The sequence below is a fragment of the Rhipicephalus sanguineus genome, chromosome 1 (genome assembly GCF_013339695.2).
Source record: "Rhipicephalus sanguineus isolate Rsan-2018 chromosome 1, BIME_Rsan_1.4, whole genome shotgun sequence".
NCBI classification, from domain to species: Eukaryota; Metazoa; Arthropoda; class Arachnida; order Ixodida; family Ixodidae; genus Rhipicephalus; species Rhipicephalus sanguineus.
In genome coordinates, this window is record NC_051176.1 from 286,212,822 (window position 1) to 286,227,299 (window position 14,478).

The 14,478-nt window shown below is 41.2% G+C and overlaps 1 protein-coding gene across 2 annotated transcripts in view; it reads left to right on the forward strand.

Moving 5' to 3' along the window:
• The window catches only part of LOC119379195 (glycerol-3-phosphate acyltransferase 1, mitochondrial), a 106,035-nt gene that overhangs the window by 60,865 nt on the left and 30,692 nt on the right, over positions 1-14,478 (forward strand). For both annotated transcript variants that reach the window (XM_037648411.2, XM_037648410.2), the window contains exons 2-10: positions 10,801-11,041; positions 12,036-12,143; positions 12,532-12,605; positions 12,682-12,789; positions 12,858-12,901; positions 12,988-13,066; positions 13,181-13,277; positions 13,332-13,468; positions 13,549-13,645. In XM_037648411.2, coding sequence (XP_037504339.1) covers positions 10,808-11,041; positions 12,036-12,143; positions 12,532-12,605; positions 12,682-12,789; positions 12,858-12,901; positions 12,988-13,066; positions 13,181-13,277; positions 13,332-13,468; positions 13,549-13,645 — 978 coding nt within the window. In that variant the 5' untranslated portion in view covers positions 10,801-10,807. The remainder of the gene's footprint in view (positions 1-10,800; positions 11,042-12,035; positions 12,144-12,531; positions 12,606-12,681; positions 12,790-12,857; positions 12,902-12,987; positions 13,067-13,180; positions 13,278-13,331; positions 13,469-13,548; positions 13,646-14,478) is intronic.

Genomic DNA, 14,478 nt, shown 5'->3' on the forward strand with positions numbered 1-14,478 from the left:
CATTCTAGATTAACTAATTGTTGGGCTCGTTAGTTTCTGTTGTTCATGACGTAAAAAAAAAAAGGCAAAGGACGCAGAAGAGCAAGACTAAGGTGAGCGCATGTCTTAGTCTTCCTTCTCTGTGTTCGTTCTCCTTTCGTTTCGCTAATTTAGCTGATCTTTCATAAACTTGTATTTGCTTGTTCGACTTTCCCGCGAAACGCCGTTGCATTTTATGAACTCTTACGAGAACCGTCTGAGTGCTCTGCAGCACTATGTTTAGTTACAAAATTCTGCTAAAGAATTCTGTAAAAAAATCTCGATTGGCGTTGGAGCGTGTTCGGACATCACGTGATGGGAACGTTTTTTTATTATTTCCGTCGGGTCGACGATGTCGGGTAGTGTTGGAGCACAGATCAGCGGATGCTACCGTTCGTGACGCTGATTTCGAGAGGTGAAGCGTGAAAGGCGCGAGGGCGTCACGTCGTACCCCAGTCATCTTTCCTCGTTCGCTGTGCCGAGTGTGAACTCCTGAAGTGTTCGCGCCGCCTCCTTTGGCATTCCGCTCACCCCTCTAGTTTTTTTGGAATGCACCTGAAAGGGGGCGACTGGGCCCCTCAGGAAACTGGCTTCCATCGCTCGCCGTTTCCTTTCCGAGATCCACTTGTTAGCTGCTCGTCGTCGCGGTCTGGTTGGCCGCGCCGTGGCCTTGACATGAATGAGCGCACGGTGGCCGTGCGTTTACATTCATGTGCTGACCACATGTCCGTCACGCCCGCCACGACTGTGGGCCTGCTTTGAGCCTCCAGAGCTCGGAAGTACTTTAATAACAAACCGCACACAGTCTGAACAACCGAGATGCGCTGTGGATAATAGTAAAACTGATAATATGAATTTTACATCACCGTAGGTGTACTTTCGTCGCATTATACTTTTGTGTAGCGTAAGCTTCCCTTTAGCAGTGTGCAACCCAGGTTGATTTCAAATGTTTTTGATAAGTAAACACTTGCAGGAACAAAAGTGCGCGCGATGCTGCGTGACAGCAGGTCTCAAAAGGTGCCCTGTCCCGCAACGCTTACAAGCAGAGAGAGAAGAAAATACAAGCAGCTTCTTCATTATACTTGGGACGCTTAAGTGGCTTCACTGGTGAACTAGTGTCGCATACCTAGTAGGAAAAGCTGGAATTTGGAATTAAAGGTCGGGAAAGCTGAAGCCTTAACGGAGTGGCTGGGTCGAGACACGCCTATTATTCATACATACATTTCTTAGGAGTAGCTTGTGCTTCTGGTGCGAATATGATGGTACGACATGAGGGTGTTTGCACATACTAGTCTACAGACTGGGAATACTGATACCAGGCTGTGGAAATATGGCGGGTACACTCGTGCAGTACGTCTACACTCAATGCAAGTCTACAAATACATACTCAGTGTAAAATAAAGCAAACTATTTTGCAAATTTAGTTTTAGTTTGAAGACAACATGCACATTTTGAGCAAAGGCAATATTAGTAGAAAGTTGTTCTAAAGTTTTAAATACACAAAATATACAAAATGTGCCCTTGATATTTTTGGATGAATACCACATTGTGCTCTATTTCATAGAAACATTTTGAGCCCTAATGAAATGGATGGAACAGTGAGCCGCCCCTGAAGAAAGGCTAGCGCCTGTGGGAAGGCAGAACCATAAAAATTTCAGATAGATGGGTTGACACTGAAGTGTCCTTTTACTGGCTTCCAGAAGTAGAGCATCAAAAGTATGAGTGCCTTATTTTCTATGTCTACATAAGTAAGCATAACATGCAGTTACATTCAACCATCAAAATGAAAGCTTTATTTGTACATGTTTTTTTGTGTCCGAATTTTTATCCATTTTCTAACAACTTGTGTTATAAAACTTGTGCATTACATTGAAGTAAGAATATTACAGAAAAAGTTCTCCTTTGGAACAGCTTTCTTGCAATATGCAAGATTGCCTTTGGATTTGAGTGAGATACATTAGCTGCATAAGTACACTTGCACAGGACAGAACCATATCAGTGGAAATGAATTGATGTGCCAGGAAGCTCACAAACAAGCTATCTGAGAATGTAATTGTAATAGTGCCAGAAAGGTGTCTCAGACCAGCAGTCTGAGACCATTTTGTTCTGACTACCCACTTTGTACAACTCATTATGTTATATATAATTACCCTATGTAATTTATAATTGTTTATTAAGATTATTACAACATTGCCTTGCCTAAATTTATGACCATAATTAGATGTTTTTCCATTCAATCCTCTTGTCAAGGTAAATTTTTTAAACATGGTGTAAGGTTTATGCACATGACAATAGAGTGAAAGAGAAAAAAATCTCACGACTAGGACGATTGCGTTTTGCTATCTAGGGCTCTGTTAGCGGTGGTAGTGCATGTGTCAGCTGACATCAACTATTCAGCTCTTTCTGAAAAGCAAAAGAGGGCCACCATCTGTTACCTGTTGGATGCTTATTTAGAATTGTCGGCGTAGAAAGATGTGCCATTTGCGAGTTATGCAACTAGCAAACACTAATAAGTAAAAGTTATTAAAATGCCAAAATGCAATTATTTTTTATGGATATGCTATTTTCAAAACACCACTCCTTTCATAATGCTGCCAAGGAATTGACAGTATGAAGGCAAAAAATATGTCGAAATAAACCAGCCAGTCACAAGAACATCTTTGTTTTATTTTGTTTAGTATAGAATTTTTCATCATGGTGAAGGAAGACTCATTGTATAAGTAAGCTGTCGCAATTATTTAGTTTGATTTTCCTGTGATTAGTAAATTACTCTCACAATTCCAAGATCACCTTGCTTGCGGCCAAAAGACTCTTGGTAAGCGAGAAAACGCTCAAAAAGAAAATGCAGGTGGTGACGCCACCTTGAAATTCCTGCACCAAACGCCAGGATGTCATAATTTGACAGCGTCTACTAGGGCCTACGTAGTTCCTAATTGGTAAAAACGAAGTACACTGACCTCTGATGGGGCCATAGACTTCACATACCAAGTTCAGGAAATTTTGTTGTTCCAATATTGCTAAAATATGACAAATAAACTTTGAATGAAATCTGTGGTCTCACATGTGAAGATCTTGACGCAAGATTTAAAAGTGAAACTTTGACCTTGCTTTTCTCCCCTATTAATAAACTTATGATGGGGAAATTAACGACATTAGAGTTCTCGGAGTACACTTTAACAATCTAAACCGTTCATTGTTTGACTTCAGTATCCCTTTAATTAGGTATAAAACACACACTGTTCAGTATCGGCACAAAATACATGTGATTGTTTGCTTTATTCCTCAGGAAGTTTGGCACTTCATAGCGATCACTTTATGTGTATGTTGTTTTTTCTAGCAAACCATAGATTAGACTTCGAAGGCTAACAAGTTGTCTTTTGAAATGCAGCCACTTGATGTCCTTGTAACAAATGGCTGCCAGGTTGTTGTGAATGTTTCAGTTCATTGATGAGCACAAGCAGAACTTCATGTAGTTAATTTTTTTTTCCTTTAAGTTATGGTTTGGATATCGTGTAATAACCAGCTAGTGTTACCAATTCATTTGGCATCGAAGGGTTAAAATTTCTTGATATGATCCTATAGAATTTCTTTAAAATTTCTTCATGTGAATATAAGTTGAACGCAAGGTTCATTTTTCTTTGCATTTCTTATTTATGCACAGAGAAATGTCATTTTCTGTGTGCATGAATTTTGGCAATTTTTCTTTGCTGTACTTTAATTTCTTTTATGCGGGCTATTTGTCACGTTTTTGTACACTCAGATATCACGGAGCCTTCGTACTTTAAAACTAAAATGTAGAGGCCACTGCTTACAACTATCAATGTAAGCAAATAGCCATATGCTTTCTGGAAAGTTTTTAAGTTTAATAAAGGAATTCTGTGCTTCAAAGCACATATTTGCCACGCTGAAAACATTCAGGTATAATTTATTGCTTCATTGCTTAATTTGGACATGAAAAGAGCTGTTAACCAGCTCTTCAGTAGCACTGACAAGGCCCTCTCCTGCAGTCACCACAGGTTAAGGGGGCAGCAGAAGATGAATGCTATCCTTCCCCGACATATTACCATAGCTTTTAAAGCTTCACAGACCCCAAAACTCGTGCAACAGCACAAGTCAGCAAGCTTGGCTATTTGCTTGCACACTTAAACCTGCTAAAGCTGTGCTATAAATACACAATTACCACAGGGCCAAGTTACACCTTCACATTGTCTTTTGATGCTTACTTTCATAACTTCTGCAATAGCCCTGATTGTTTAACAAAATATACCCGCCACGGTTGTCTAGTGTTTAAGGTGCTTGACTGCTGACCCGCAGGTCGTGGGATCGAATCCCGGCCGCAGTGGCCGCATTTTCGATGGAAGTGAAAATGCTAAAAGCCCACTTAGATTTAGGTGTACGTTTAAGGGGAAACTGAAGTGGTTTTAGAATTCGGTAAAACTTTGTTAACAAGGGTCAACATTACTGTCGACGATCGCGTAATTTTTTCCGCTGTTGTGGCAGCAGGAGCTTTAAAATACGCGAAAGGAAAGTTCGTCTTACTCCGCCCACAGGAACGCGCTGAAAGTGTGGATGTGGAAATGAACTAACCGGAACTATGTCATCATCGGGGAGCCGTGCAACACTATTGTATCTCCAACCGTGGCCTCCGTGACTAGTTCCGGCTGCGCGCGTTGGTTAAACTGGTTGCGAAGGCCACGCTTTGATGTTGCCAATGACGCTCACATCACAACATGACGTCACCGCGTTCGCTCAGCATCTCAAGAAGCCCTGCGGCTGTAGCCACTGTTTTTTGCAAAGAAATGCTATTTGCGTTCACTTCTGTGGACTCTTACATTGGTTTTCGAATTCAGCAGGGATCAAACTATGATCCCTGCTGAATTCGAAAACCAATGCTTCAGCTTCCCTTTAAGAACCCCAGGTGGTCAGAATTTCCGGAGCCCCCCCACTACGGCACCTCTCATAATCGTATCGTGGTTTTGGGATGTTAAACCCCAACAATTATTATATTGTTTAACAAAATGACTTTTTTTTTTCCATACCAAATACCGTATCCCGAACTCTTGAAACTGTGTTTGCAAGAATGATTTTTTAATCTCTTATATTATTCGTGAATGAAATATATGTTTACTGCTGGCATTTGTGCGGACATGAATCAGTTCTGTAAGGGCATGCATGCACTTTTTATCGGTGCCCTTGCATGGGTGGAGGACATCCGACCACAATCTGATAAAATCGGCAAAATACTCTAAAAAAGCTACTTGCTTTAACATCCAGAGAGCCTCTGCTGTCAAGCACAAGTGGCTACGTAAACTTTGCCGTTGATGCGTTGATTAATCCACTTCTTTCTCGTTGCTATATTTCGTTTATTATCTGGCAGTAATCTAGATTTCGATCAAGCTGTACAGCATATCCCTTTTTCGTGAGTGACCTTTGCACATGTGAACTCGCATGATCACACATTATCTGGGCAAAGTTCTCTCTGGCACTTGCAAGATAGCTGATTTGAAATGGGGCTCTTGAACCTTATCTGTTAAGAATACCATAAAGAACACAATAAGAACTTCATTCAAGTACCATAGCAGTCTTGACCTCTTGAACATGCTTATTCAACTGTGGAGTTCATACTTAGCACAGCTCACAGTACTGGTCTGAATTCATATTATTCTTTATGTGCTTACTTGTTGGAGCCAGCTCGTTGTGTTTATCATAAGTCTTTTTTAATGATAATTCGAAGTTTTTTTTTCTTTTTTTACAGCGGAGCTGTTGTACGTTTTTTTCCAGCAGATCGCTGCACGTGTAGACCGAGTACATAGACCAAAGAATTTTGCACAGCTTGCACTGAGGCGCACAAGGCTGGGGCAGAGCAGAGCTGGTTGACACTCGGCTGGTCCTGCCTTGACTAGGCACACGTGCATTCACATGCTGATGCACGAAGTGTTCACGTGATCACGTTGTAAATCACGAGTATCGGCTGGATATCGATCGGGTTTTATTGGGAATCGCTTGGAAATCACACCACCAAGTAGCTTAAAGGGGTGGTGCCACCATGTTTGTGGCTTGCGCGTTCTTTGCTGTAAGCGTTTTCTATAGCTCCAGGAAGTACGATGCACGCACCAAGATTCATGTATTCTCGCTAAATAATTTAATATCGCCTTTTGATGTGGACAACTTTCGGTTTCGGTTTCTGGGCGCCGAGGTTGGGCAGTGACGTAGAAGTGTAGGAGGCGTGGTCACGTGACCACACAAGGCTGTGACGCACTTAGCCAGAAAACGATCGAAACTCGGCGAGTGATGTAGCAGCCGATGCTTTGCCAGTACTATAGTGAACTAGAATATATTCTAGTTCACTACAGCCGGTACGTACGTTGCGGAGGTGGCGGAGGTCCGCAGGTCACTCAAGTCACTGCAGCAGATCTGGTGTGACGTCACTACAACTTTCGTTGTCCATCCTACAGATCTACGTCAGTGTTGGCGCGCTAGCGATGGGTTTTGATCGGGAGAATGAGCATTTAGGTACACTTTGGAAGTGAATTAAAATATATTCTAAACGTTTGCTGCGTCCGACCCTTCGTGTGGAGTGTCCTTGCATACAGAAGAAATCCACAACAGGCCTGTTATAGCCTCGAAATTTGATGGCACCACCCCTTTAAGGTGTGAGGCCTAGTGAAAAATGGGCATTTTTTTTTTTCAAGATGTCATTTTTTGGTTTTTGGTTTTGTTAAATGTGCGATTCCTTGCCTGTCATTTTGCTGTATTATGTTTCCGTCTACGTAGTTTTGTTCAAAAGATGCTAACAAAAATGTTAGACCACCCATCATCTACGAAACCGAAACAGAAAGTGTCAGTTTTGTGCGCATCATAAAATTAGCTTGATATGTAGTATTTTATTAATTATTTACCAATTATATCAAGTGAAAACATGTAATAATGCTCTAATAGCATTATAAAGCCATCATTTTTAATCATAAAAGTCATAAACTTCTCACCAGGTGGACGCGCAACGTCGTACATCTCAAGGACACGTATATGAGCCTGTAAATCATCAAATTTGCTTTGTATGATGCTATGTGTCGTTTGAATAATGGCAACAGAAGCACATTTGATATTTTGAAGCAAGTTGGCATCGAGCCTGCCCTCTACACTGCAATAGCTTGTCTCACAAATGATCGGCACCACATCACGAAAGCATCCCATCAGGGCACTGATGCTGCAAAGCAAGCTAGAAAAAAAAAGTAAGGTCCAGGATTGAACTGGCTACAAATATCAAGGATTTTAGGGCTCTTGACCACCTTGTGTAAGCGCTGCACCCATTTCAAATCTTCTTTGTTGATTTTCTCAAAACTTACATTTTTTGGTATTTTTCCATACGCAAACATTCATAACGTTTTTGCTATTAAATATTTTTCATTAAAACTTGACACTTCCTTATCACATTAGTGGGTGTGCAGTGAATCTCAATAAGCAAAATCGTGCCACAAGATTTAATATCTGCCTGTTATACAAAGGTGCGCCTAGTGTCAGTGCATAATTTCTTGGTTATTTAATCGCCATAATTTTAATATTCACCTGATCTCATTTGTTTTGGTTCATTGCACTGGCCAAAGCTTCTTTCATGTCTCTGCAAAAAATTAGGTTTTTTTTTTATAGAGTGGAACTTGAGTTAGGAATGTTCGTGTATGGCCCACTTTTCATGAAATTTTTAATTATGTAAAATTAACAAAAAATAGGGCTTGCTTTATAATGCTCACATGCGCCTAAAAAGGTGTGCTTTAAAATGTAGACTAATAATTTCTAGTGATTATCGCTTTTACACAAAAATTTTTCCGACACTTGGCCTCATACCTTAATTACCTTATCTTAATTATGGTATTTAGCTTAATTGGCCTAACTTGTATATTCGAGACTTGCTCTTGATTACCTTGCATCTCAAGTCAACCTAGGCTTAATTAGCCTAATTAGCTCCAACCAGGCTCACTCTTAATTAGGCTTAGCTTGGCTCATCTTGCCAACCTCAGTATTTATTTATTTATTTATTTAGTATGACTGGGCATGCCACAATTTCAGCTCGGCTTAATTAGGACTGGTTAGGCTTTGGCTTAGTTTAATTATGCTCAGCTAATTAGGTGATCCACTAGGCTTAATTAGGCTCGTCTGTGATTAATTTGGCCTGACTAGGCACAGCTATGCTTACCTTGGCTTGACATGTACACAGCAGCATGATTATGATAATTTCTTGTCTACATCGTGAACTGGACAAATGGTGGGCGTAACAGCTCTGCTGTAAAACAACAGTGGTTGGCTACTCTCTATTGGCCTCTGCAGCGGTGCGCCTGTCGCGGCTACTGCCTGTTATACGGGGATGTACTGGTGGTGGAATAAAAGCCCTCTGCAGGACATATAAAGCTGATATGGAGAATTGCATACATCAGGAAAACTAGCTTTGCAAAAATTTGATATCAAATGTGTTTTGCCACGTGCTCTTTAACTCTTTCATGCACAGAACTGCGCTTTTGGCAGGAAACAGAGTTTTATGCAAAAAACGGTGAATTCTTTTTGAGAAAATTATTTGCTCACAAGCAAAAAAAAAATTGGCACCTTTAGTTCAAAAGATATGAGGTGGTCACCTCAGGTGACCACCATGCAGTAAGGATGCAGTAAGGGTCTACCTTACTGCAAAAGCAAACAGTGCTTTTTTCCCTGCAGGAGCACGGGGACATTGTATGTACCACACATACATCTGAATCTTGAAGGCTTGTTAAAGTATTTCGCAAAACTTCTCCTCCAAGCACCAATAAAAAATACTATATAACCAGCCCTCTAAGACCCTTCATGCACAGTGGTCACTCTAGGTGACCACCAACTTCAGCGACACAGTGCTCTGTGCTGACTGAGTACAACTCTTAATTTCTGGACTCCTTGGCATTAGCTACTTATACAACGTGTTGTCCTAAGCTATCAACTTAATAAAAACCGGACATACTTTCATTTCTGGAAAAATTTCTCGGCTCCATCGTGTAGCGCGCCTTGAAGACGACGACAGCCGGATGAAAACAGACGTAACCCGTAACAGTGAAGCCCAAACGAAGTGGCATCATCTCTTTCACCATGTTGAAAGCTTTAGAAACGTGCCGTATAAAATCTGACGCGAGGGGCTCGTGTGCTTCAAGAGAAAAAAAATGAAGAAAAAAGGTGGTAACCGTGGGTGACCACCGTGCTGGAAAGAGTTAAGGGGCCGCTGAAGATGCTGGCAAATGCTAGATGCCACCTAAAAGCAGTGTTCTAGGGAAGGTCGCAGTTTACAATAAAATTCTGTGCTTACACATCCCTTAGACAACTCCCAAAGGAGATTTTGCGCTTGTCAGCTCCGCTGGTCACCCACCTTCACAGAGTAGAATGGTCCAGAGTTTGTTTTTTTTCTGCTCGTCATCATTATCATCAGCCTTTGTCCACTGCAGGACAAAGGCCTCTACCAATGATTGCCAACTACTCTGTCCTGCGTGAGCTGATTCCATTTTATGTTGCTCCATTTCTTAATTTTGTGTCTCGACCTAACCCTTTGCCGCCCTTGGCTGCGCTTCCCATCTCTTAGTACCTATACTGGCACTCTGACTGTCTGTCATATGTCCTCATGACGTGACTTCACCAGGCCCATTCTTTTTCTCTGAACACCTACCAAGATATTGGCTACCGCTGTTTTATGATCCACTCTGCTGTCTTCCAATCTCTTCTAGTTATGCCTATCATTTTTCATTTCTTCTCAAGCTTCTTAAGTTTCTTTTTTATTGTCCAACTTTGTGCTCCACATGTTGGAACTGGCAAAATACAGTGGTTGTGCACTTTGAGCTTTAGTGAGAGAGATAAGTTGTGGGCCATGATTTAAGAATACCTACCATATTCACATTAGCCCATCCTTATTCTTCAGTCAATTTCCTTTACGTGAGTAGGCTCCTCTGTTAGTCTTTGACCTGGATGTACTTACTCTTCTACTTATTCTAGGGCCTGGTTGTGTAACACCAACTCTCACTCTCTTGCCAGACCACCTAGCATTATCTTTGTCTTCTGCTTATTCATCTTCAACCCTACTTTGATGCTTTCTGGGTTTGTCTTTAATAATTTTTTTACAATTCGTTGCCATCATTGCTAAAGTGCTGACGTTGTTTGCAAACCATAAATTCTGTAAGATATTCTCTGTTAATTTTTATTCCTATTTCTTCTCAATCCAGTTGTTTAAATACTTCACTTCCTGTGAGCTGTGCAACACCAAATATTTCTTCCTGTGCACACTTCCTGGTATTTTTGGCTTGATCTCTAGCTTTTTAAGGCTTGAAACAAATGCTAAATTTGTGACTTGATAGGATGGCCAGATTTAATTTTCCATTCAGTGCACATTTTAAGATGTGTACTTTGATGAATATTCATACTCGTAACTTTTTTTGCAAAGTGCACCGAGATTGTTTGCAAGTAAATGAGCAAGTTTGTGTGCATGCCTGCATATTTAATTCAAGCTGGATTATTTATTCTGAAATTATTTGGCAATGTTCTTGAATATGTGTGGTGCAGGTGCTGATAAAGTGCAGTCACTGATGTGACCATCAACTGACAGTGTTTAACGAAAATAAGCTATTATGTGAGGCTTACCTGGATGCCTTACATGTCTACTTTCCCAAAATGCAAATAGAATTCATGCATTGTGTATATAGCACAAGCTTCAGGCTTTGCTGATTGGTATTTAATAAGCACACAAATGCAGTGCTCTCTGCAATTATGTTATTCTGTTTGCAGGGCCCTGATGGTGAAGCTGCTGCAGAACCTACAAGATGCTTCCACAATGTGGAATTTCAAATCACCTCCGTGTGTTAAAGAATCCTCCACATCCTTTGCCGGCCGGGGGCATGACCAGCGCAGGTACCGCAATGGAGATCGGGTCCATTGGCGGAGCCCGGCTCTCAAGGTCGACAAGCATGGTGTGGACTCCATTCGTGTTCCCAATGTTCCCCGCGGCAGGCGGAATAAGGTCCCTGAGGTCAGCCACCTTTTTTATAACTAGTATGGCGGCTTGTATGTGACATAATTTTTTAATGTGACAAAATTTGTGGCGCGAGTATTTTATGAAAGAGGTGCATGAGCACCTCTTTCATGAAGCGCAGAGCAATGTCTCAAACTGCATGATTGGAACACAAGTGCTCTTTCTGGAGTGAGAAAGAACATGTTTTTCTGGTCGCAGTCCCCATATTTGGTGCATTGGTTCAGTCAGTCACTTTTCGCAGGGCAGTAGTGGCGGCTATATATGCTGACTGTGGCTCAACAGTCGTTCATCACAAGTCATTTAAACACTTGGTTAGAGCTCTGATCTGCTTTAGGAGCAGTCTTGCTCCAGAAAGAGCAGAAAAAGTTGCAGTGGAAGTACACAATATCTGTTGTTAAAATTCATCATAAGTTACAGGTGTTCAGAAACAATTTTCCTCACTTGCCTGAATTGCTAAAACCTTTTGAAAAGGACAACTGTCAAGTATTTTCGGCGAGATTCAAAGTCACTGAATGCATTTTCTCTTATGTATTATTGTGTTCCTGAGCCTTCTGTGTGAAAATCCCATGTATGGCCACTGCTGGTACAAGCAGGATCAAAAGTTTATGGGATTCAGATTCCTCAGAAAGATAGAACATCGCTCCAGTTTTAGTTTGCAGTCATTAAAACGGAGAACACTGTTACTTGATAATTTATTGCCACAGCCTATTACCCCCTCATAATATTTTGTCCTGTTGTTTTATACACTACTAAAACTGACCTTTTTTTTTTTCTTCAGCTCTCACAGTATTACTGTTGTTGAGTTAATTAGCTGTAATTTTGTCCATGGGCCAAGGGGAAAACACCTTTGCCCCTGATTCTTGAACTTTTGTGTTGGCAACAGAGGAGAGGCAGAAAGAGTGGCTAGCCTTGATGGTGAAAGGGGAAGAGTGGAGGGGCTTATTCTGGGCCGAGCTATTTTCTGACTGTAGTGAGGGCATGTGCGTTTCAGGTCCTGCCGCATTTCAAAAAGTGGCAGCCTATGGAGGAAGTGCGGCAGCCCGAAGAGCTGCACTACCTTCCCCTTGAAAGCTGTGAAAAGTGTCTGCCTTTGAGCAAGGTAGGAATCGCGTTTGCTTGTATTATTGGTGAAAATAGTGGGCCTCTCTTGTGCTGTTCTGCAGTGATCACCTTGGCTGTGCTGCCATGAGCTGCTCTTGTATAACTCAGAGCTGCAAATTTATTAAAGTAATTGTTTGAGCATGCTTTTGCTCAGTGCTGTCTGTCTGGAGCACAATATTGTGACCTTATTCATCAGCTTAACCTGTATAGTGCACCTGGTACAAGATATTCAAGAAGACTCTTGAGCTGCGTGTATTCAAGCATCTGGTCAGCTGGTTTTAATGTCAACTGGACAATATCCCTTCACAGGACTATTTTTGATATTATGTAGCATTCCATGCTACTACAATATATGTGGTATATGTCATGTTTTTTGTGCATTTCAGGTACAGTTAGGTGCTGGTGCAAGTGCAACTTTGCAAGGACTTGACAATGCCCTCATTGTGCCGTCTGTTTGCAGGTAGTGTTAATACTTGGGCTTTAATTAGTGTTTGCTTCTGTTCATTACTTATTTAAATTGATTTGTCTTATTGTAGGAGTTGGCTGACACCAGTAGAATTTCTGAAGAACTCTATTTATCTTACTTGCAAGAGCATACCACATAACTATGTACCTATCCCTAAAGAAATCTTGACTTCTGAAAGGTAAGTAAGCATATACCAAGATTTTATTCATATTTAATCATGTACTAATGCTGCTTGTGCTGTTGCAGGGTTGAAGATGCAATCGGCCGAGCTGTTGAAGATGACCCCGAAAGTGAGCTTTTGACAGCTTGTTTCTTTTGCTCGTCTCCTGTGTTCAGTCGACAAATTTAAACTTAAAAAATGAATAATACCTTACAGCTGACCGAGCAGAGCATAGGAAACGGGCCGCTAGCATCTTCGAACGTATGCGAGCATCCATTTCTACATCATTGCTGAGGTAATCCAAGCCTGCTCCTCAAACCTGGCTTATAGTGTGTTCAGGAGCATGTTTGTGCATGCTGAGTTTTGCTATTTTTCTTGCCCATTTAATGAGAAATGGCAATAATTCCAGGGTGGCAGTGTGGTTCATGCATCGTATCATGTCCCGCATGTTGACTGGAGTGTATGTGCCAAGAGGGCAGATCGACATGATCAAACGCGCCTCAGAGGTGAGTGATAAATATAAGAATTTTACGCAGTGCTCATACTGTGTTTATTTTTAGCAAAATGTTCCCATGGTGTACTTGCCTCTGCATCGAAGCCATCTTGATTACATCCTTGTGACGTACCTGCTATACCTGAATAGCATGAGGGTGCCACTTGTGGCGGCTGGAGATAATCTGCTCATTCCTCTTTTTGGGTAAGGACTGCCATTCAGTGTGGTGATATTTCATATTTGCTGTAGTCAGGCAATCGTTAACTGTATTTTTGATTCAACAGGCAACTGCTGCGAGGACTGGGAGGATTTTTTATTAAGCGGCGGCTTGACTTCAAAGATGGACGCAAGGACCATGTGTACAGAGCAGTTCTCCAAGAGGTAATAGAGCAGTTATAAATTCCCTGCAGGTTTAGTTCTAACATTTTATTAGACAGCTTTCCTTCATGTTAGATTTGAGAGAAAAGCGAGGAAAATGTTTTGCACGTTAAGACGTTTGGTTACTTTTATATTGCAGTTTGTCTTCAAGGAACTGCAGCTTTCAGTGTAGTCAGCTGCCACAAGCTAGTGTACACTAAACTTGTGTGGACGAGTTGAGCACCTCTGAGCTCCAAACAGTGCTGCTCAGAGCTCTGCATTTATTTCTCGTGCTGTTTTTCAAGCCTTGTTGTTGTTCCATTGCTATTCTGCAGAATTTTCGTTGTTCCCTGGGAACTTGCAACTTAACTGGTTTCGACCTTGTTCACTTCATAGCTCTTAGCCTTATTTTGCTTCTGCAAGCTTTCAGAGACTTTTAGCGTACCGCTTGAAATTTATTTAATAGTATAATATACTGCTGCACTTTCACTTGTTTTGCACCTTACATTTCTGCAAATTTCAGGGGTGCACAGCTAACCTAGCATATTAAATTCGATAGCAGTACAGTACAATATGTTGGTGCAGCCTAAGAAAACATTTTGTAATGGCACAAGCAGGTGTAGGTGTCTCAGTGGCAGTAAATATTAATAGTGAAAAATTGTTTGTCGGTTATTTATTCTAGCTAATGCTAATGACAGGAGCTTTTTACAGTAGTGCATGTCGATGAGATTAAATAACTGGCAAAAATGAAGATGATACCAGGCCTCCTCTTAGTTATTGACAGCTTGTATACAGTTTTTCCTTAAAGTTGACGAGGTTGGTCAGCTTTGTACCTTCACTTTACATGTGTTCATGTA